The following is a 25,143-nucleotide window of genomic DNA, read 5'->3' as shown; positions in this document are numbered from 1 at the left end:
AAACGGTACTAATTTTAAAAACATGCTTCGTATGAACCAAAGGAATGCTATGCTATAAAAAGAAAGTTACCGAACTCCCCGGTTAGAAGCGGTGCAGCAGGCCCTAATGGCTATTAACACATGGCTCCGCAACCGGCAAGGCTCGCGCTAGTCACGGCAGTGCCCAGAAGGACTGATCCCTTGATAACTGGACTGGCGAGAATATGGATCATGGCTGGTGCATGATACCGTACCTTTTCTCTACTAACACAAACACCTTGTTAGAAATTCTTTATCTGACTCCATATTTATATTAAAACATGCCTTATTTTCTCTCATGAAAACTATATTGAAATTCACCTTCTGCAATGTTTATAAAAACAATAACAACCACATTATTATCATATTACCCCATGATAGTTACTTACTCCTAGGAGCTCTGAATCAACAGTTCATAGAGATAACAAATTCAAGGAGTATAAACAAAGTACTTGTAACACACCTGGACCTATCCAGAAACCACATCCTTGTATGTGCTGTCAAAATTAGTCGGGTTTTTACATTTAAGCTTTCTTTTTCCACCTATGTGGTTTTCCCTGACCCTTAATACCACGCCTCAACACCACATACTCAACACAAACTCTGGCCTTGGTAGTGTGTTTAACACAGAAATGGGCAGATACTCCTTGTATCACTTTCCTCCCTGCTATCTCTTTTCTCGCTAGAAACTAATAGCATGTCGGAGGCAATGTAGATTAGAGTCGATTGTCACGCCCCAACTCCCCATGAAGATAAAAAATCCCCGGTTACTTCCCGCCAGTATCTAGGCAGGTCGTTCTACTTGGGTGGCTAACTCCCTTCGCTCATGCTGTCCGCAGGAATAATGTTATCTACCGGACGTCCAGCTCCATGGCTAAATGGTTAGCGTGGTGGCCTTTGATCACAGGGATCGGGTTCGATAATTGGTTAATTTCGCTGGCACGGGGCCTGGGTGTATGTGTCGCCTTCATCATCATTTCATTCTCTTCACGATGCGCAGGTCGCCTACGGGTGTCAAATCAAAAGACCTGCATTCTGGCAAGCTGAACCTGTCCTCAGACAATCCCGGCACTAAAAGCCATATGCCATTTCCATTTCATCTATCGGACATGAACGGCTGCAGAAGACACAAAGCACATTACAACAAACAACAGCCATTTTAATGTTGTTGATCAATTTTACGGTCCGACTCGTTGGCTGAATGGTCAGCCTACTGGCCTTCGGTTCAGAGAGTCCCGGGTTCGATTCCCGGCCGCGTCGGGGATTTGAACCTTCATTGGTTAATTCCAATGGTCCGGGGGCTGGGTGTTTGTGCTGTCCCCAACATCACTGCAATTCACACACCACACAACACTATCCTCCACCACAATAACACGCAGTTACCTACACATGGCAGATGCTGCCCACCCTCATCGAAGGGTCTGCACTATCAAAAATAGATGTTGATTCCAATAGGGAATCGGAAATATTTGTTCTATATCATCTGATGGTCAAGCAGTGAGACAAAGTCTCTCATAGTGCATTGGCACTGCCGGTGGCTTCAAGTAGCCTACGCAGTGGCCTCGATGGTATGGACTAGCCATGCATCTTGGTAGGTGTGCTAGGTAGCAACTGATGAGCCCAACCTAGCACATGGGGGCGAAACGCTGGCAACGAGGAATGAGTTAGCTGGAAAATTTATAATGTCCAATAACAGACCACTTATATTGGTATCATTCATAAACATGTCGGAGGTCAAGGAAATGGGTTGTCACTTATAAACATTCTGAAAGCCAGCTTCAGATGGTTTTAATCCCCCATCTTGTAAACAGAAGGTCAAAGATTAACCCAACTAAACCATAAAGGTTGATCCCGACTACAGTAGTTTCTAATCTAGTCTGGAGTGAAGAACTGTAGAACGATTAACAGATTCTTCTTCTTCTTCTTCTTCTTCTTCTGCCACTTCCTTACAAAGTTTGGTGACAATGGAGTAAGTTTTCCCATTTTGTGTTTCCCGTATAAGAGTTGCAGTGTTGTCAAACCACTTTCAAACGTTACTTGTCAAGGATAATCATCTTTGCCCCCGTCCTCATTTCCCATCTTTGTCACCTTTGCGTCAGGCTGTATTTGTCATTTTGGAAGATGTGACTGAAATAAACCGCTTTCCTGCTTCTTTTTGCAAGAGTTATGACTTCACACAATTTGCCAGCTTAAATGCTAACTAATAAGCAGAGTTATTTTGCTCGAGTTAACATGAGATAGTGAGCAGATAAATGAAGAATTTAGGAACACTGAGGGTGAAGGTTCTCGCTATATGCTACTTGATGGAATACCTCCCAGAATAAATTAACAAATTACTATTGGAAAAAGTTTATTTGGCCTTTTTTTTTCACCTTCACTTTTACAATTATGGCAGCATAACATCACTTATTTGTTAATATAGGAATATTGTACAATTTGTGAGAATCAGAGAACAGAAAATTGATTTTTTGAGATAGTTTCATTTAGGATAACCAGTAAATAACCACTTTGTAGCTATGCAAGCACGTTTTATATCTTTAAGATTCACCTTGACAACTACAGTAATAATTCTGAAGCAAGATACTGCATAGTTGATTTTCACAAATGTATCATTAATGCCATTACTCATTCAGGATGGTACTGATAATACAAATTTTCATAACATAAATATCTTAAAGACTACAAAAAGGTACACTTACTGGTTAGCTAAACATGTTACTTATTTACAGTAGGGAATGAGCCTATTTATGGAATGTTACTTCAAATATGGGCTCTAGTCCTTATAGCATCTGAGTAGATCAAATTTCTACTGTTATTAAGCAATTGTTTTCCTTACAGAGTCATGAAATAATTCTGATGATATTTCTACTACTAAACCTGAAGTTTATTTTCTTTCTATCCAGTGTTTGAAACATGTATTCTACTAGAAATCAGCATTCATTCCTCCTTTACTAAAAGTAGTATAGCACACGAACCTTTCCTTGATCCCAAGTTCCCATTCAGCACTGTGGAGCTCAGGTATCAAGAAAAGGTTTGCGTACTATACTTGCAGAGATTCACATAAAGTAGTCTGACACATTCATATAGTGACAAAACTGTTGTTGCCTTCAAGGCTTGAAAGGTTCTACACAGAACTGAAAAAGGGAAAAATACTGGATGATAATGAAAATAGAAGGGTACTGATACATAAAACAAATTTTTTTCTAAATTCACCAGTAAAAAAGCAGTATGATATTCCTAGAAAGAAGGGTCCAGAAATAGTTCATGCAGAAAATGGCATGAATATTAAAGTGCCGTGCACACGGGAAATGTTTATCAATAACATTCCGTCATTTTGAAAGAGAGATCATTCTTTAGAGGTAGAAACCCATAAATTCAAAGACTGATACAATCTACAATGAACTTAACTCGCATAACATTAAAAATTATAAATTAATCTAACTTACTGTTAAATTAAATGCATACATAAGGTGATTAATCTATTGGCCCCACTTCATGGAACAGTACTGGTTGTGGCAGATAATATAATATGATACAATAATGTTCTGCATTTCATACAGATATAAATGGTGTATTTCATACCACGGAAATTTCAGATCCCTCCAATGTATTCAAAGACAAAAAGCTGAAATCTTGACCACTCTCAGGATCCCTTGCTCTCCTGATGGGTGTGTTAAGTGTTTCTACTAGAACAGCCAATATGTGAGAGAGACCTACTCAGCTCTTTGGAGCAACATCTACTGAGTAATACAGTATGAAGCAAAACAAACAGTACTGGAATTATAAATATACTCGGAACATCAAACAGAACTGAATGTCACCACAAACCTGCCTTCTGTAATGACAATGAATTGCAGACAAACCTATACAGTGAGGTCACTTCCCTACTGCAACAACTCAAGCTATCAGATGCCTACATATGAGGTATAGTGAAAGAATCAGTTTTCTGGTCATATGTTCCAATAGAGGAATGTACTCAAATTACAAGAGAAGACACAGTAATTTCTTGTGTCCTTGTGGTAACTAGAATTCATCAACATGTCCAACCAGCAATCTAAAGGACCTTTATAAACATTGCACGAGACATGAGGGTGCACATTTTGAACACAGGCTGTATCAACGCAGTGAGATGTGTTTCTGTCGTCACCTTGTTTGACATAATGACGTATCTTGATGTTCTGAGCATATCTGCAACTTCGGTACCGTTTGTTTGCCGCATACTGTACATGCTAGTAATTCAATGCAGATATCAACAGAAGAATGGGATGCAACAGACTGAACATTTCACTTTTCATTTGGATTTTGCACACAGAAAATCTCACATGCATTGACCAGAAGATTGAGTTTATTATTTTAAAAAATAATAATAATGCAAACTAATACTGCATGGGCAAAGTTACAGCATTATGTTATAAACATGTAACCTTGAATTCATATATTATATGGTCGAAGCTCCAGCTGTGGCATCAGTACATGTTACATACTCTATTTTAGAGTAGCTTTGGTCATTTGTGATGTATGCATGTTCTACTACCTGGGCAATTACTCCTTGCATCCGAGACAAAGATCGTTACACAAGTGAATGTGTTTCTGTGTACAGTGTGATGATTACATGTTTTGTGTTGTGGGGTGAGGTGGTGGTGGTGGTGGTGGTGGTGGTGGTGTAGGGACAGATTGAAACCTGGTATTGGTACATAGCCTATTCCTGTCGAATAACACCAAGCGATCTGCTCAAGGCTTAATACCCCCATCCAACGGACAAATCACCATCAAGAGTTATATGCCCTCACTCCACATTAGTACTGCGAAGACGCTTGGAATTGAACCTAGGCTTTTGTATACCACCACCAACACCTCTCCTACCCTATTGGCTAACATAATGATTTTTTTGTTCCCACCAACAAGACTCAAACTGGCTGATCACATCTCAGTTATAACAAATTGACACCTTAATAATAATGGCCACCAGGTGGGCTTCATTTGCGATATTCTTTTGTGCGTTTCTCATTATGTTTTCTTCATTTCTCCACCATTTACACTGAATATATATCCACATATAAAATGACCATGACCCAGACACTACTACTACTAACTAAGAAACCTAGAATTATGAGCTCAAGGATAGGATTTTGTTTATTTTTACTTTTTTTTTTACATCACACTGACACAGATAGGTCTTATGGCGATGATGGGATGGGAAAGGGCTAGGAGAGAGAAGGAGGGAGAAGGAAGTGACCATGGCCTTAATTAAGGTACAGCCCCAGCATTTGCCTGGTGTGAAAATGGAAAACCACTGAAAAACATCTTCAGGGCTGCCGACAGTGGGGTTCGAACCCACTGTCTCCCGATTGCAAGCTCGCAGCTGCGCAACCCTAACCACATGGCTACTTGCTCAGTAGAGGGGTGGGAATTTAATTTAAATGAGCATACAGCTAAATTTTCCATCATATGGATTCTGTGGGATAATACAGGGTGAGTAACTTAAGCCTGGACTCAGTACAGACTGGCTGAAATACAAGCCAGGTAGTTCAGTTTTAAGATGCTCACACAATATTAGTAAATATTACTGAATTTTCACACATTGGTTCCCCATTAGAATACCAGAATGTAATTATCAATTCAAGTGCTCTACATGAACATTTTGTAACACACCAGTCTACAGTATGTATGAAATGCACAACCAAATGAAATACAAAATATAATACAGCACGTCACCGTCACCATATTTCAAATTAACTTGAAAAAAGTCAAAATACTGACATAAGATTCTGCATGAATATTTTGTGGTCTTTCTTTCTTTCTGCCTATCGATAACTGTGTTAATAGACTTAATTACATTTCTTCCAAGATTTGGTTCTATTAAATTTGGGACAAATACCATATATATTTTGTACCCATGTATAGCATGTACCTAATTCATGATATGTTTTTAAAGAAAGAAAAAAAACACTATATATAATTAAAAATTCAAGCTCCAGAGTTTCATGATTAAATTTAATAATATGCTGCCTATGAAAGAGGATAGGAACATACACGAAAGATAACAAAATAACAGGCTAGTGCGATCAGAAGAAGCTACAGAGAGGCAAGAATATACCACAAATATAAACGCACAAGTACAAACTCTACATTATCATACACTGTCATTTTTATAGACTGGGTCTCTCTTCATCAGTCCCTGTTTCTTTCAAATCCATTTCTTCTCAGCCTATGCGCATGTTCTTGTCTCCTAGCTTCATCAGAGAAATGGGAATATCCACACTCTTTGAGGGACCTATTCTTTACAAATTTTTTCTCAATATGTAAAGTGTAGGACATGAAAAAAGCTGGACAGTAAATAAGATGGATGTTTCTTTTTTTTAACACAGGTTCCTCTACTCCTACATTTGCCATATGTTCTTTGTCTTCCTCCAAACTATTTAAAACTTTTCCCCCATTTCTTGTATTTAAACTATTAATACCTATTTCCCCCATTTCGTGTATTTGTGCTTAACAGTGGAATGTTCCAGAACTTGTGTTTATTCACTGAAATATGTCTCTATATGTACTCTTTGGCTTTTACAGCCACAACAGGCACAGATAGGACTCAAAGTTCAGTGCATTGCTGTAGCAAAGTCATGTACACTTTTATCTGTGTACTGGTGTGGCATTATGCCCAGACTGACCGTATTTTGAGAGAAATGTAAATACTGTACACTATTATAGCATGATAATGTTGTACCCAGTTATTATCGATTTTAACCCAAATATATCAATATGCTATGGGTCAAGCATACTTATAAGTGTGCATTTCGGTTAAGTGAAACCGCATTTACCATTTCTCAAGTCAAACGGAAGTTTAATATACTTTCTTCTTGCTCATTTTGAAAACCAATATGACTGAGGAAACTCTAACCAAAGTCACAATGTTTATTTTGGCCAGAGATGTTTGGCTAGAATTGTGTAAGTTATACAAAGGTATTATGGAGAATAAAATATTTCACTTGTGTATGCAGTTCTTCATATCTTCCCTTAAGAAACAAAACCTCATGCCTGACAATGCTCTTCCTGCCCATTAGTTTCCATAAGACTGGTCACACCTCCCACCCACATATGGATATACAGTCCATCAGAACAATTTTTGTTGTGTCCATTTTCCCATGTTTATGTGTAAAGGAAAATGAACCTTAAATACATTACAGTATACTGTAGGAGTATATAAATACTTCATGCAAATATATATTCCTACATTATGGTATGGTTAATTTTCCTTTACACATGACCATAGGAAAATGAACACAATGAAAATTGTTCTGATGGACTGCATATTCATATATAGCTGGGAGGCATGACCAGTCTTAAGGAAAATAATGGATAGGAAGAGCACTGGGGGATGCGAGGTTTTGTTCCTTAAGCGACAATATACAGTACAATCACAAAGATGATATGGCTAATCACCTATCTAAACTGAAAAACAGCTGGAATAATTTAATTGTGGAGATGAATGAAGGGAATAAAATGTCTTCTCTCTGTAAGATTCTGAAATCCTTACCTCAAGTTTTTCTTTCAGTTTAGTTGGCTATTAATGCCTAAATCTGACATTCAATTGAGAATTTAACAAGTCACTTATGTGTCCATGAAAGAGCCCTAAAGAAATGGAGATGCTTCGATGGTCAATGGGACTCACTAAACTAGACCACTTCAGAAATCAAGATGCGAGGATGGCATTTGGTGTGGCTCCAAAAACCAAGAAAATGCAAGAAACTTGTCTGAAGTGATATGGCCACGTTCTGCACGGCAATACCACTTCAGTTGCTTAGACAGCATTAGAATTGAATCTTGAAGGCCGTCGACCACTAGGGCAGCCAAATAATTGATTGCTCAATGCTCTGAAGGAGGACATGTTCTTGGTTGGCGTAACTCCAATGCCACGGATCGGGCAATATGGAGAGTGAAGTGCAAAGTAGCAGACCCTGAAATGAAGCAAATAAATACTAAAAAGAAGAAGATCCTCAAAGAATGTTCTAAATCCCAACCTGACCAGACATCAAACCTGGGACCCTTTGAACCGAAGGCTAGTAAGTTAATTAGTTAACTACGGAGCAAGATGCCTCTCTGTTGCTCCCTTTACTCATACTGCTTAGTCACTGTGTTCATCCTTTCTACATGCGTCTATCTCCCTTCATAGTTTCCTTTGTACATACGTAACATTTAAAAAAGATAAACACCAGTCAGGCTTAACTGGGATGAAAATGGGAATTTCATCATTTCAGGGCCCCTAGGTAAGAAAAAATAAATTAAATACATGCTTCACATAAGTAAATATTATAAAATGGAAAAATCAAAATTAAATACCTCAAGAATAGTAATCTCAAAATCTCTGCTACAGTAATGGCATAGTTCAGCCTTAGAGAAAGCTGCAGTTAGCATTTCTCTCAGGTCCAAAAAATGTATAAACTTACATGGAGGAAGAAAGCATTAAATGGGGACAGTGAAAGATGTTGAACCATAAGTCTTATAAACAGGAAATATTATCAAAGTATACTACATAACAGATGATTCACTCTATCAATAGATTTCTGACAAGTTTACCAATGTGCAAAACAAAAAAATCCTCCAGTGCAGATAATTTTGACTATATACACAAATCATGAATTATCTGTTTCTACTCTGGTAGGAATAATAAACATTTCATCTTTATACACAATGGAACAAGTAACAGTTCTAGGCTAATGCAGTAGCACTGAGTTTGAAATGGAACTCTTTCGTTCAAGTGCACGATGTTACCACACATTTGATAGGGAACTATACAGCATATTTAACAATAGCAGTATATCCTAAGATACAATTTATAGTGGCTTAAGAGACAAATTCACAACATACAGTTAGATTTACTGTAAATGAAATTTACAATATCAAAATACAAAATGATATTGTACAGTGAGTACAGTACAATAATTTATACAACAAAGGTTCTTGCAACAAATGATCAGAATCAACTAGTATCATTAGTGCAAAATTCTAATCAAGTGTCTTGTTTATTTGCTTTCTCAATAATTTTCTTCATCCTACTGCAAAGCTCAATTTCATCTATGGGTATGTATATTTTAATGTGATTTACTGCTTGATTTATAATTTTATTCTGACTGATTTTTTCAATACTTAAAGGATATAAAAGAAAATTTTACCTAAATTTTATGGTTACACAGCAATGCATGTATGTGAGGGTTGAAAATTATGGGGAGCATCTCTCTCTTTTTCTTTTCTATATTATAAATATTTGAGACCAATATTGGCAAGTGTTATTCTCTCCTTGACAATTTACTGTATACAGTAAAATTATAAATAACTGACAAATATTAATATTTTTCAATTTTACTCTTTGCTGTCCAAAAAAAAAAAAAAGTTTTAGTTTTAACTTGCAGCATGTGTTGAAAAACACTGATATATATATCCCCTTATGTTTATCAACTCATCAATCATTATCTTCTTACCATTTATCTACCCAAAATTTGCTGAAGTTCTTTCTTTCTAGCCCTGATATAGGGCTAGAAATGGATGTATAATAATCAAGCTTTAACACAATATATGTGAATAAACATAACCTCACCAAATTCTCCCTTGATTTTTAAGACAGCAGTGAAATAGACTAAACAGAGATTTTACTATTCTTCTTTTAGGCAAGAAGTTCAAATAAATCAGTGATCTTGTTACACAGATTTCTTTATAAAGGTATATTAGCAGTTAACAAAATTAATCACTATACTAATGTCAACTGAAATTTTAAGGAAATATTAAATTACTACAGTATCAAGTTGAAGATTCTGATAAAGATATACAAGAGTGTGTTATAGGAATATCATTGAAAGATTTAAGATACTGTAGACAATATTGTTCAATTCATTAAAAGAATGAAAACTACCTTTTTAAATCTGAGAAATCTTCCTGGTTTTCAGCACATGCTGCCAGTCCAAATTTAAAAAATAAAAAATGTACATAAGCCACAATTAAAAACAGTATCTTTTACAAACTGCCTTCTACAATGAACAACCACTATCAAATGTGAGCCACAAATGCACTTACACAATTTTCCCATAAATTGCATTCTAAAATATATGTGCTAGCTGGAAGTCAAAGAATAACATCAGTACAGTAACTCTCAGAACATCAAATACAATATCTTTCTAGTTATCTCATTCAATAAAATGTCTTTCAAACTATCATACAACTCTTATTACTAAGCTGAAACACCAACATAAATTTAACAATTCTTTTTCATAATCTTCAATCATCTTCACATGTCTCAGCAAACAATCCATCTGTACACCTAATAATGTCACCAAGTCGAACTATTCACCCTCCACCCTGCAAAAACATCAAAATGACTTCCACATTTTTAAGAGTTAATCTCAATATACACAATCTGTATTCCAAATAAAAGTTAAAAACCCTATAAAAATTTGTTACAATATGAGGTATCCATTCTTACTAGAATATTTCGATTATAATACACAAGATCTTCTATCTCAATGCCTTACGCAACCTGCAAAGCATAGTTTCATTTTTCCTTAAATTTGCCTCTCAGCATTTGGTATGAGGTCACAAAATACCAAGTAAGCTATTATTCATTTAATTTTTGAAATAATACAACCAGCTTAGTTCAGATTTACTGGAGAAACAAGACCAAACAACGATACCACAAGCATAGAAACATTAGGATTTTGATAATGGTACTACATTTAAAACATGTAGAGGGACAAATATAACATTTTCTTCCAATGAACTAAGAAAGAGTCCATACCACATTTATACTGCTTTTTTCTTTTTCTTTTTCTTCTTGAGGGAGAGATGGGAGGAGACCCCAAACTTACTGTGGTTGTGAATTTCACTTTTAACTCCATACATAAGCAAATTATAAACAGTCACTTTTGCAACAATTTACAAATACATGACAAACTAGTGACTAAAATCAACTTCCCCTTCTCAAGTACTTAGAAGCAGGAGACAGCACCTTTAAGACAAAATCAAGATTGTTTTTTTAAAAATCAAATACACTAAGAGATCCCTCATCTCCCCCAACACATATGCAAATACCTGTTATCCAATTAACCCATGTAATTTTCAGAATGATGGCATTCATTCTTAACTTACAATATACAATAAGACTGACTACCACAAATAACACCTACATGTTACCCTCTTTTCTGTCTTAACTCCTTTGGGTTCAATTAATTTGTCTTCATACAGCATAGTTCCAGCAGATCTACCACAAAGATGATGATGATGATGATGATGATGATGATGATGATGATGATGATGTTTGTTAGCCTATCAGCTAGGTCATCGGCCTCTAATAGTACGAGATGGAATTGTGGAAAAAACCATGATAATTAAAATTTTAAGATATATCCACTGACTAGCATTTAAAAAAATTATGATGAAGAATGATTATGAGATTAAAAGAATCAGATCTAATTTGCAACACCTTATTTTCTAATAAAATTATGGAAAATATAAATTACAATGGAATAAGAATAAAGATAATATATATCATTCTATTTAGAAGCTAAAATTTTAATGTGTTGAATACACTAACAAAAAAAAATTTTTTTAATGAAGGAAAACTTTCAAGGACTCCCCATGAAAAGATCTGAACCTACTAATTTTCTCAGTCTGCAACATCTCACGTCATTGACATCTAGATTTTCTGATAAGTGGTATTCGCTCCGTACCTATGGTGTCCCAGAGGAGTGTGTGTTGGTTTCAGCTCCTCCAACACAACTCTACAAGCTCTGTTCACTTTGCAGCTGGCGTCGCAGCACCGTTTGATATTCGAGTCGGGAGTTCATCAAGGATCCACCCTGTCACCTCTCCTCTTTATCCTGTGCATGGACACATTAACCGTGGACCTGAAAATAACCCATCCCTGAGCCCTTCTCTCTGCAGATGATGTTACGCTGGCTAGCGACTCACACAAGAGGCTTAATAAATTGGTTACCCAGTGGAAAACAAGGCTGAAAATATTTGGCTTGGGGATAAACCTCACAAAAACAGAATACCTGGAATGTGGCACCCAGACAAACGGCACAATACTGTTGGCGACATCCCATTATTGAAGATGACAGCTGATGGTGACACACTTGCAAACGCTCAAGCACATAGCCTAACTGAGGTGGCGTCAGGTCATGGGCATCCTTTTTGACCACAAGATACCAATGTGTCTCAAATCAAAAGTTCTACCGCACAGTCGTCCGTCCAATGATACTATATGTGGTGGAATGTTGGTCTGCAACAAAGAGACATTAGCAGATCCTGCATGTAAGGAAGATGCACATGTTTAGGCGGACGATGCGAGTCATGCGACTATACCACACTAAGAACAAAGAGGCCAGGAAAACTCTTACAGTTGTCCTGATTCCAGACAAAATGAGGGAAGCAGAACTGAGGTGGTATGGTCATGTGGCCAGAGCTGGTGCAGAATTTCTATTACAAAGCGAGTACTTACATTCAGCCAACATTGACAACGGCCTCAAGGCTGACCTAAAAGCAATGGATGGACTGCCTGAGAGAGGACATGACAGCTGCAGGTGTTCATCCTGCTGATGCTGATGACCAGGCAAAATTCAAGAAAGGAAACCCCACATAAGATGGGAAGAATGACAAGAAGGAGAAGAAGATGATATGTGTATAATGTATATGTACTGCATAAGTCTATATACATTTAGAAGTACTGACCTGAGTATTGCAATTGTATCTCTTTCTTACATGGATGATACAAAACATATGTGGGACAACAGTTTGAAGTTATGCCAAATAACTCAATAAAACAGGATTCCCCTAAAATGTGCATCTGGACAACCATCTCCCAAAGTATTACTAACTGAAACTATTATAACAATGAAACTACAAGCAAAATGTTGACATCAAGACAACAGTAATGTTCTAAGTTGATTCGCTATGGAACTCTCTTTACATCAGATATCGACCTCTGTGACTACTAATATACCATAATCACAAAGTGATCTGGTTTATGTTTTTTTAATATTATATTCATGACACACAAGATCTACAGTCCAGCTACATACATACATACATATATACATACATACATACATACATACAGTACAGTACATACATACATACATAATGCACATACAAATTACAAGCACTCATAAGTTGAAATGTAAGTCTGAAGAGAAACTGTCTGTTCAACGGTTCCTGCTGAACAATGTCATACTGCTAAAATGCCCCAATCGAACTGAAGGAGAAACATGCCAATCTCAAAATCCCTTTTGTCCCCTGGTTCCCTGTCTCTTCCTTAAAGTCACTTATGTATCAAGATATTATGGCATCCCTTACACCAAAACATATATCTTTTTATTCTCGACCATTCAGTCTCCTTATGACACAACATATAATGACAATAAGATAGAACATTAGTTGGCACAGAAACACTTCAAGCAGAGACCTCTCTAGATCAGAAATGCACAGTTCTGTTCCATAGGGTGAAATCTGCAACAAAAGTCAGGTTCTCAGGAATGGTATGTGCAAGTACTGGAAAAGCAAGTAAAAGCCATCTACAAAGGTTACGGCAATGAAGTTTATTTGTCCTTAGTGGTTTAACATTACACTAACACACCGAAGGTTTTCAGCGACACAAGGATGGGAAAGGGCCAGTGTTGGGAAAGAAGTGGCCACGGCCTTAATTAACGTACAACACCAGCATTTGCCTGGTACGAGAATGGGAAACCATGCAAAACCATGTTCAGGGCTCACTATCAATTGTCAATACGGACCATAATGAAATTCATAACTTATTATGTTCAGGGCTGCCAAAAGTGGGATTCGAACCCACTACCTCCCGAAAGTAAACTCACAGCTATGCAACCCTAACCGAATGGCCAGTAGACCTTTAGCTCATTAGGTCATAATTCCAACATAATTGGTCCATTACTGGATATTATGAATTTCCAAGCCAACTCATTCTTGGCCATCAGCACCCCGCCCCAGTATGCCAATTTGGGCTCATCAGTTGGTAATTAGAGCACTTACCAAGACGCAGTAAGGGACCAATTATATTGTAATTATGAATTTACTCAACCAGGACAAATTTTTCAAGTTCCCTATCGGAATCGAATATATATCATCTGATGACCCAGCTAATGCCAATTTTTCTAAAAAGAGACCAGGTCTCTCATAGTGCAATGGCGCTGCCTGCGGCTCCAGGTGGCCTCCACTACATGCACTAACCATGTGTCTGATGCTTTCCTGACTGAGCTATGATGGCCTTGGTCATTCTTATTCTGTTAGCAGAGTTCGAAGCAACAGGACTCACACTACGGCCAGCACAACTGTAGTGTGTACGCTACTTGCTGCCCGCTACAGGTCATTTGAATGGATTATTACAGCTGCCTCTGTGGATCAGTGGTAGAGTGCTGGCCTCCGGATCCCAAGATACCGGGTTCAAACCCGGCAGAGGTAGTCGGATTTTTGAAGAGCGGAAAAAAGTCCATTTGATAATCCATGATGTACGATGTCGGCATGTAAAAGACCTCTGCTGACACATTTGGTGTTTACATGACAAAATTCATTAAATCTCGGCCACAGACGCCCAAGAGTGTTCCAGTTTACTCAGTCTGCCATCTAGTAGGCATAGAGTAAAACAGAACGTCGAAATTGACGAGCAGACAGCCAGATGGCGTCAAATCTAAATGTCTGTACACGGTAGCTGAGGCCATACGATTATTATTCCTATTATTATTTAATGGATTATTATTAAGCTTTCATGACTACAATGCACTTTCAGCTCATCAAGTCATGCTGACTACATGAAGTACTTGCCAAAGACAATCGAGTGCTGGGTCGGCAATGAAACATACTCAGTTTGAGTATAAGGAATATAAACCAGCAACTTGAGAATAAAATAGTGAAAAAAGGGTTTAAAACTTCATTGAAGAACGTGAAACTGGGCAGAATGAGCAGCGAAGCAACTAACTGACTGGTCAATAATGGTTTGTGCAATAAAATAAACATTTTTATGATTCACATTTCTTGCACTTTCTGTACACAAGTGGTTTCTGATTCTATGAGCTGAGATAAAAAAAAGTGGGGTCCTGTTATGACAATAATGTCTTAATATTAGTGAAGACTATGTATAAAAGTAGTTTGAGGTGCAGTAAGTAGCCTAAAAATAATAATAATAATAATAATAATAATAATAATAATAATAATAATAATAATAATAATAATAATAATTAAAATACTGTTCTGTCTTTTTAATAGTTAGTTGGAATGTTGTTGATATTTGTGTTAATAGAAGGGAAGGAAGAAGTGATATTTTGTAATATATGCAATAGCAGATCTAGTAGCAAGTGTAGTTAGTGTAAGACTTTTCCCTCCAACTTCAATTATGATAGTCAGGCCCTGACAATATGCACCCATTTAATACACTATCCTACATAATACAGATTTTTCACAGAACCTTGCACATCTTGTACATAAAGCCTTTAAAATTTACCCTTATATTGCGATTCAATCCCACCTATCACCTTTCATTCGTGGATTTTCAATTCATTTTCAGCAATGCTAAAAAGTAAAGTTATAAATTTACATTACTTATTCTTGATATGGTCAATGATCTGTAGAGAATTTCACCCTTTACCTGCCAGCTTAGTAAAGTATTGATCCTGTTACCTGTATTCTGCATATCTCTTTTGTATGGAACAAACTGTGACTGCTGTTCTGTTATCCCTTCTACCTCTTGTAACAGGGGATTTCAGGAGAAAGAGTAGTGTATCAGAAATGTTAAAGGAACTTGGGTGGGAAACTTTAAGTAAGAGAAGGGAGAAAACTAGACTTATAGGATTATATAGAGCCTATACAGGAGAAGCAGCATGGGGAGATATGCGTGAGAGGCTTCAGTTGGAAAATAATTATATTGGCAGGACTGACCACAAATATAAAATTAGAAGGAATTTTAGCAGAAGCGATTGGGGTAAATTTTCATTCATTGGGAAGGGTGTGAAGCAGTGGAACAGTTTACCAGGGGTAGTGTTTGATCCTTTTCCAAAATCTGTACAGATATTCAAGAAGAGAATAAACAGCAACAGAGGAAATAAATGAAGTGTTAGAGGGCATTTGACCAGTGCAGGTTATTGTAAATAAAAAAATGTGTGTGAATAAATTAATTCCATCCCCTGGTCTAAGGAGTTTGGACAGCCAAAGTAGGGGACTGCCTGTAGGGGTGAAGTACAGTGGGGACTTCGAGGGCCCTGGGACCGCTACGGTAGCTGTGAAGGCCCTTCAGGAACTCTGAAAAGTGGTGGCAAAAGGGGCTCTGGTTAAGACGCAGCAGGTCGTTATGCTACTTAGGATCCAGAACGGGTAAAAAAAAAAAAAATTGTAAATAAATAAATGCAATGTAAATATTAATCTTATACCAGCTGTATAGTATCATTTGAAGTAATTCCACATATCAGTTGACTATATTTGTAAGTAGTACAGGAGATATTATAAGTAGAATTTTGTAAACAATATAAATTTATTAAGGATGAGCTGTGTGTTTAATAGAAAACATTGTTAGCGTAAATTGTATAATATTGTATTATAGGAAAATTTTCTTCTCTTGTTAATTTAATATTTAGTGCTTGACAATAATGTATTTTAGTGTACCATTTGCCACCAAGGTAGACACCTCATTTGCAAATAAAGACATTTTGATTTGATTTTGATTTACTCATATTTATAAGTTCTGGAAGGGGTATGTGAGAAAGAATTCCTCGTGGCATATCCTGGGCAGCGTTCTTTAGCAGAGTGGCTAAATTTTCAATACTGACAATCCCTAAGTCTCTTAATACTCAAAAAATGAGTGGTTTTTCTAAAAATCTGTCCTGTTCAGGACAATATGATATGCTCTCATAGTGATGTCGCTGAATACTGAAGGTTTCTTAGCAAGCAAAGCTGAAGTACTCAATAATATTTGCTTGCCAAGTGCTATATCCTCTACATCCAGGAGACCCACCATGCTGCTGATCAGGGGCCACTAGCTGTCCCAGGCATGTGACATTATTAATCATCATCCAAGCTCTGTGTACAGTAGCACTGTCTTCTGCCAACCTGGACCGACAAACTTGTCTACTTACATCAGTGAGAAGGAAGATACCGAAATTCTTACTACAGAAGAACCTTTGTAATCCAAAACACTTTTAACCTAAATGCCATTTAACCAAAACAACAACAAAAATTTGATTAAAACAAATTAGGGAATGTTCGCTTTGTTACGCCAAAGGGGATGATGAGTAACAGAATGCATGGACTCCGACCTTGACTTGCCTCCTTCCCTTCTCCATTGCCAACTGTTTTGGCTCTGTCATTAGTTCCATTGTTTGTATGTTGTGTTATGACTAGACATTGGATCTTCAGATCCCAAAAATTAAGTTTAAGGCACCTGTATTGGTGGGAAAAAATTATAAAATAGGTTCTTATGGTTTTAAATAGGCACAATAAAATTAATGAAATACATCTGGAGGAATACTGCACAAGTAGAAATAATACAGTGTTTTTATATTTTTTTTAACACAAAGTACTGAGGAGTTCTGTGCATTTAAAATGAGTGTTATATGAAAAGCACTTTCTTTGATGGGTGACTTAGAAATCTTAAGGAAGCATTATGAAAATGCCATACTTAATGAAAATTCTGTGATTCAGTACGGATCTCAGCATCATTAAGAATCCTGATTCAAGCACTATACCTGCAGGATTTGGAGGAAGCAACAAAGGAAAATAAAATGCAGGAAACAAGGATTTGGAGATTTCAGTTGAATGGCTTCATTAGTCCCAGAACTCAACAATATTTTGTGCATCTATTCTACAGTACGTACAGTTGGCTATCTTCCATTTAATACGTGGTTAGTACACAATCTCTTGACGAGCATTTTACTGGAGTTTTAATGCATTACAAAACAGGATTAGTGATTAGCACAAGCCCCTATTGTAAAGAATAGTCATTAGATACAATATTTTCCCCAGATTTTAACTTCAGAATTGGAAAGTAAAGGAAAATGAAATTTTGATCAACTACATCCCCTTTTATGGTCATTGGTGGGGTCACATTAGACTACCTTGCTTTTACAGAAATAATTACCACCTCCAGCTGATCTTCAGTTCAAATGAATTAATCTGTGCATAACTGGTCCAGATCACAGCCAATGAAGATGAGGAAGTTTACACATCAACTCTCATCGGTCTTTCAATAAGAATATAATAACTAAAAATTTTTAGGTGTATATCTGTATTACAATACTTCTGTTTCCTACTATAATTTGTATGATCAAGTGCCAATATTTACAGATACTCTTGATCCTTGAAGAGATAACATTAATCTATGAGATGCCATGGATCACAGTCAGTACTAACTAAAATATTTACAACTAACAGTGATAAACATAATTCACTAAATTTCAAAATATACCAAACTAAGGAGAGAAAACAACCACATATACAACTATAATAGTATCATACAGACATATTTAAGTAAGAAATCAAGGGACAATGCTGAGTATTCTTATTCCATCTCCAACTGTCCATACAATCAAGTCAAACAATCACTGATTGAAAATGGAAGAGAAGTGATGACTGCAGTTACACTCAAAAGCATGTCATAATCACTTGCAATACAAGATCCAACTTACCTAAGAGAAGGCACTAGTTTCATGACAATCATTACACAATCATTCATCCAGTCAGGACAGTAAGTAAATACATATCACCTCCATTTCATATAGCATATATCACAAGAAATGCCCATGGTATACAAATTATATACAATGAAATGCAAGAATAAATTTAGTGTAACTTGATAGATCTACCAAAAGTTTTCAGTCGATATATATTAAGTCTTTAAGTCATGTGTATGCTTATGAATCAGTATACCAGAAACATAACTAGCATTTCCTTCTTTTAAATAAGCTGAGTAAAGGCTTATTTACCCAACATCTGGAATATATCATGGCACTTTGGTTTATTCAGTTTACCTTAGTCTTACACTGTATATCATGGACACCCAAGTAAAACTCAGCAGAGTCTCAATTTAAGTGTGAAGTGACTTAGCATGACAGATAATTCCCTTTACATTTTACAGTGGAACTCAGCAAGAATATTAGATCTCTAAGAGTCTGATACTGGCTGTAAAGTGCACACTCCTCATTCATTTTCATTAATTCATTCATCTATAGATTACCGTAATGTTTTAATATAATTTAGGTAGTATCTTTATTTACCCCAATACATTATACAGTTACTGCCTATAGCATAAAAGGACATGAGCCCAACACTAGGCTGGACCTGTAAGCTGAAGTTTTGTCTGCACACACACATTGGCACAGTCATGCTACAAACTGAGACACTTCTTGCTTCATGAACAGGGCTTGGAACATTGTGGTCAACTGCCCTGTATACTTTAGTCATGTGAAGCATTTTGTCTGATAAGTGTGATTGTGGTGCGAGTACTTGTGTGAGTATTTTTAATTAATTGAGACCAAGACTGGGTAGGAAGGAACTATGATATATATATATATATATATATATATACTAGCTGATGTACCTGTGCTTCGCTACGGGATTCTCAGAAAGACTGACTTGGTGGTTTTCCTAACTGAAGTGAATATAGGACATTACAAAAACGTCAGTAGGAATGTAGCGATTAAAAGCAATGTTATCATATCCCTTTCAGACCGTGTACGCACAATTATACGGATTCGTATTTTATTTATGTCTGAGCTTATTTGAAGTTTTCTTGGTGCTAGACCAGACTGCAGTGCTTGCGCGGGACACGTAGCATGTACTTCAGCTGTTTTTATTTAGTACTTGACCACCAGGGGGGGGGGGCAGGAAGAAGAGTTTAAAAATACAGTTCATTAGCAAGATGGGGGGAAGCAGTAACACCTAAAGTAACTATTTATTTATTGCATTCATATTGATCTACAAGCTTTACTGAATATCAGAATATAATCAATGAAGTGTGTAAATTGTGTAGCAAACGTAAATTGTGAACTTACAACATCATACGTAATACCATGAGGTTTTGAATGTTGATACGCACATATGTGCGGGCTAGGTTTCCTTACATGCAATGCATGCAGGAGTGCTGGGTGCTGTCACAAAAAGGACTGTGAAAGTAAAACTCGTACTCTACATAAGAAATGTAATGTATAAGATTTTAATTGTTTAAAATCGTTCCACACTGTAAAATAGAACATTTGATCATGTCCATGTGCATATTCACTTGTACTGAGTTGAATTTATTAAATTTTTTATTTTTTGCTAGTAGTGAATGAAGTCCTGACACGCACATTTGTTTTTCAGCAGATAGTTTTTATTTTGTAAAATAAACTGTAAAAACATGTATTTGAGAGCATTTTAGTAAGTTTCTGACGTTCTGACACCTCCAGAGTTCTTTCAGGTCTGATGGCAAGTTGCTGCTGCCAAAAGGGCAGTAAAAGCAAAACTCTTCCTCAATGTAGAAAATGTAACGTTTACTTGTGTTTGAACGAAGATTTAATTGTTTTAAATTATTCCCCACTGTAAAATAGAACATTTGATCATGTACATATGCATATTCACATGCTTTGAGGTAATTTTTCTTTTTTGTAAGTAGTGAATTGTGCAGGTGCTTTTGTTCAGATGTTAATTTTTATTTTGTAAAATAAACTAAAAATATACGTATTTAAGAGCATTTTAGTCAGTTTTTGACGTACAAACAAAAATTCACACCGCCAGTTTTCTTTCAGGTCTGAAAGGGATATAAAATACTCGATCAAATGAAAAACTCCATATTTTCTCATTTTTAACGAACAGTACTACGGTGCTGATCTAACAGTCCAAAGTTCCCGAGCTGGAATGACCAGGCCGCAGACAGCCGTGAACACTTCTCTGCCTTTATTCCGTTATATATGCACACTTCTAATTCCAATCAGTGCCTCAGAGTAGGGATTGAATAGCTCAAATTCTATGATGAACCAGTGTATTACGTAGCAGTAGTATCGGAAAATTTATGAAACGGAGGAATGCCATGCTAGAGAAGAAAGTTATCTAACTCCCCAGCTAATTTCTGCCATTATTAAGGCAGACTGTTACACTCGTACGACTGGGCGAGTTGACCGTGTGGTTAGGGGCGTGCAGCTGTGAGCTTGCATCCGGGAGATAGTGGATTCAAGCCTCACTATCGGCAGCCTTGAAGATGTTATTCCGTGGATTCCCATTTTCACACCAGGCAAATGCTGGGGCTATACCTTAATTAAGGCCAAGGCCGCTTCCTTCACACTCATAGCTCTTTCCTATCCCATCGTCGCCATAAGACCTAACTGTGTCGGTGCAACGTAAGGCAAATTTTAAAAAGATACTCGGTACGCAGCAGTAATCCCATCTATTGGAGATGAGTGGCAACAGAAGACAAAGCAAATCACAACAAACAATGGTCAATGTAATGTTATTGTTGATCAATTTTATGAGCTTTCTATATTGTAGGCCTTCACATTTAGTTTTCTTTCGGCTCTGCGATCTTAGGGCGTCTTATAAAATTATTTGTAGCGTAGACTGTAGTTCCTTATTCTCAGATTTTACATACCGACTTTCATTAAATCCTGTCTACCCATTTTCTCGTGACTCTGCGCTGATAAGGACTTAGTAACAAAAATCCAAATTCATTAATTTCTTTGATCATAGCCGGTATGGTAACAATGTATAAGACAAGAATATAGTAGTTACTGATACGACCACTATTAACATAATTATTTGGGAATTATATTTTAGGCCTACCCCTAAACTACCATTTCATTCAGCGTGAATAAAATTATTTATAGCCCAGATTACAGCGACTTATTTCCTGACTTTGCATACCAATTTTCATTAAGATAGGACCACTAATAGCATAAATACTTGAGAATTCCATTGTAGGCCTTCCCCTAAACTACCATTTTTCTCAGCGTGAATGCAATTATTTATGGCCTAGATTGTAGCGACTTATTCCTTGACTTCCCCTACCGATTTTCATTAAGATACGACCATTAATAACAAATATTTGAGAATTAATTTTTAAAAATGGCTTTCACGGCTGCAGATCTTACGATCACGGGAACAGAACCAGCTTTTGGGTGGTTAGGCCGTGATCGTAAGATCTGCGGCTATGAAAGCCATTTTTGAAATTGTAACTCCATGGGGAGTACATATTCTGTAAACGGAGAATTCACTTCTCCTTTAGCAGGTTAGCAATCCCTATTTGCCAAGACGGCAGGACCACGCAGTTGGTCTACCATTGCTAGAGTCCTGGAGGGGCGTGCCAAACCAGCTGATGAGCCCAAATGGCACATCTGGGCGAAATTCTACAAATGCACATGGCCTAACCATCCAAAAGCTGGTTCTATTTGAGAATTAAATTGTAGGCCTTCCCCTAAACTACCATTTCACTCAGTGTGAGTAAAATTATTTATGACCTAGATTATAGCTACTTATTCCCCGACTTTGTATACCGATTTTCATTAAGATATGACCATTAATTAAATTAAATTTTAGGCCTTCCCCTAAACTACCATTTTACTCAGCGTGAATAAAATTATTTATTGCCTAGATTGTAGTGACTTATTACCTGACTTTGTATACCGATTTTCATTAAATTGTCTTCAGCCGTTTTCTCGTGATGCGTGTACATACATACAGACAGACAGACAGACAGAAATTACGGAAAAGTGAAAAGTGCATTTCCTTGTTACTGTGGGCATGACTGATACAGAAATACCATCCTTTTTAAATTCTGAACAATGTACAGACAAAACTCTTATTTTATATATATAGATAGATAGATAGATAGATATAGATTTAATTCATTTATTTATTTTAAAATAAATATTCCCAAGACTAAAGTGATGTCAGTAAGAAAGAAACCTAACAGGACTGAATGCCAGGTGGGGGATACAAAACTGGAACTGGTGGATCATGGGGAAATGACGGCTAAGTCGATGAACAAAGCTGTACGTATAAACCAGCTTTGGTAGTGGGGTCATATGAGGCTAATAAAGGAAGATAGGTTACCTGGAAGAATAACAGACTTTGTCATGGAGGGTAAGAAAAGTAGAGACCCACCAAGGTAACAATGGTTAGACTCAGGTTTTAATGATAAGAAGTATGGAACTAAGCACAGCTACAGAGCTAGTTGCAAATACATACGTACGTACATATGTATGTTAGCATTTGCCTGGAGTTTAAAGAAATAAAAGAAGAAAGAAAGAAAGAGGGAAAAAGAAAAAGAAAGAAAGAAAGAAAGAAAGAAAAATTGCAATAATTAATAACAATATTACTGTTTTTACGTCACATTAACAACTTTTTGACGGTTTTTGGAGACACCAAGGTGCCAGACTTTTGTCCCACAGGAGTTCTTTTACGCGCTAGTAAATCTACCGACACGAGCCTGGCGTATATGAGCACCTTCAAATACTTGAGCCAGGATCAAACCTGCCAAGTTGGGGGTCAGAAGGCCAGCGCCTCAACTGTCTGAGCCACTCAGCCTGGCATAGAAATTATTGTTTCACGAGGAAATACAACTGGCAAACTAAATGTAAATAAAAATAAACATAGAATGAATGACTTTTGAAAATAGAGGAAAAAACAATACATAAAATTATTTTTAAAAGTTGAAATTGGCAATAACACATCAAAAGGGAATGGAGGTTTCCCAACGTAACAAAATGGTTGAAATTTATATGTACGAATGACAACAACAGCAGTATTCTTTTCACTGGCTAATGAGAGTGAGTGTTTCCAGCACGCTGTGTTCTGTCTTAGGCCAGAGAAATGCACACACTCAGTGAGGAAGTGGGCCACAGTGAAATTGGCACCATGGGAACATATTTGGAGGGGGTTCTTCTCTCCTTGATAAGCAAGAGTGACTAAATCTCCCATGATCCACCTTCAACTTGCATAAAATTACAGCCTCTCGCCATGAAGGCCAGAAAGAAGACTGCCATACTGAAATTGTCTTCTTAATTGCCTTCAGCTTGTTGGGAGTTTGTTTAGCTACCCACTGTGACACTCAGTTCGCCAAGATGATTTGGTGTAGCCGAGAACGCATAACCCTAGCAGCACGTTCAGAATTTTAAGTGATAGGAGTACTACTGCTTCTGCAGCCTGATCTGCCGGTCTGTTTTCCACAACCCCCACATGACTAGGAAGAACAAGCAAAGAAAAAAGACAGAGGAGCGGGAAGGGGGGTGAATCATTTAAAAAAACTTTCAGGATGACAGGGCAAGATTTTAATCCTCTTCTTAATTCTACCCGTGAGGCTGAATGGACCCAGTTCCAGACTTTCATACCAGTCTTAAATTCATGCCACAGCCAAGAAGTGAACCTGCATCAATGAGTGATATTTCATTAAAAACAGTAAAGCACTGTGTTGAAGAAGGACTAAATGTAAAGGGTGAGAAACACAACAGAGGAAGAAAGGATGGTCCTAAAGAACCAGAGAAGTTTAATAATAATAAATAATAATAATAATAATAATAATAATAATAATAATAATAATAATAATAATAATAATAATAATAATAATAATAATAATAATAATAATAATAATAATAATAATGTTATTTGTTTTACGTCCCACTAACTACTCTTTTACGGTTTTCGGAGACGCCGAGGTGCCGGACTTTAGTCCCGCAGGAGTTTTTACGTGCCAGTAAATCTACCGACGCGAGGCTGACGTGTTTGGGCACCTTCAAATACCACCGGACTGAGCCAGGATCGAACCTGCCAAGTTGGGGTCAGAAGGCCAGCGCCTTAACCGTTGGAACCACTCAGCCCGGCCCAGAGAAGTTTTGCTTGTGGTAAGGAGATACTAAGAAAAATGTGATTTAGTAGAAATTAATCAATAACCCAAGAGACACTAGATCTGACTGACGAACAATGAAGTAAAAGAAGGCAAACAGGAAAGCAAATGACAAAAGAATGCAGCAGATAGAAAATCCCTTAAAGATAATAGCTGAAAGAGAAATATAAAGATGTACAGATTGCATTGTTATACGAAAAGTAGATGATGCATGCAGGAAAATTAGCTAAATGATCGCAGAATAGAAAAGCAGATACGTGAATATCAGGAGCTCC

General features: G+C 36.9%; 1 protein-coding gene across 1 annotated transcript in view; it reads right to left on the bottom strand.

Moving 5' to 3' along the window:
* Positions 1 to 2,360: 2,360 nt before the first annotated feature.
* phtf (putative homeodomain transcription factor) overlaps positions 2,361 to 25,143 on the bottom strand; it is a 203,857-nt gene continuing 181,074 nt past the window's right edge. Inside the window, exon 17 of the mRNA XM_067138331.2 lies at positions 2,361 to 10,362. Coding sequence (XP_066994432.1) covers positions 10,347 to 10,362 — 16 coding nt within the window. The 3' untranslated portion in view covers positions 2,361 to 10,346. The remainder of the gene's footprint in view (positions 10,363 to 25,143) is intronic.

The sequence above is a fragment of the Anabrus simplex genome, chromosome 1, assembly GCF_040414725.1.
Source record: "Anabrus simplex isolate iqAnaSimp1 chromosome 1, ASM4041472v1, whole genome shotgun sequence".
Taxonomy (NCBI): Eukaryota; Metazoa; Arthropoda; class Insecta; order Orthoptera; family Tettigoniidae; genus Anabrus; species Anabrus simplex.
Note: the sequence above shows the minus strand (reverse complement) of the source record. Positions and strands in the feature narration are given on the sequence as shown.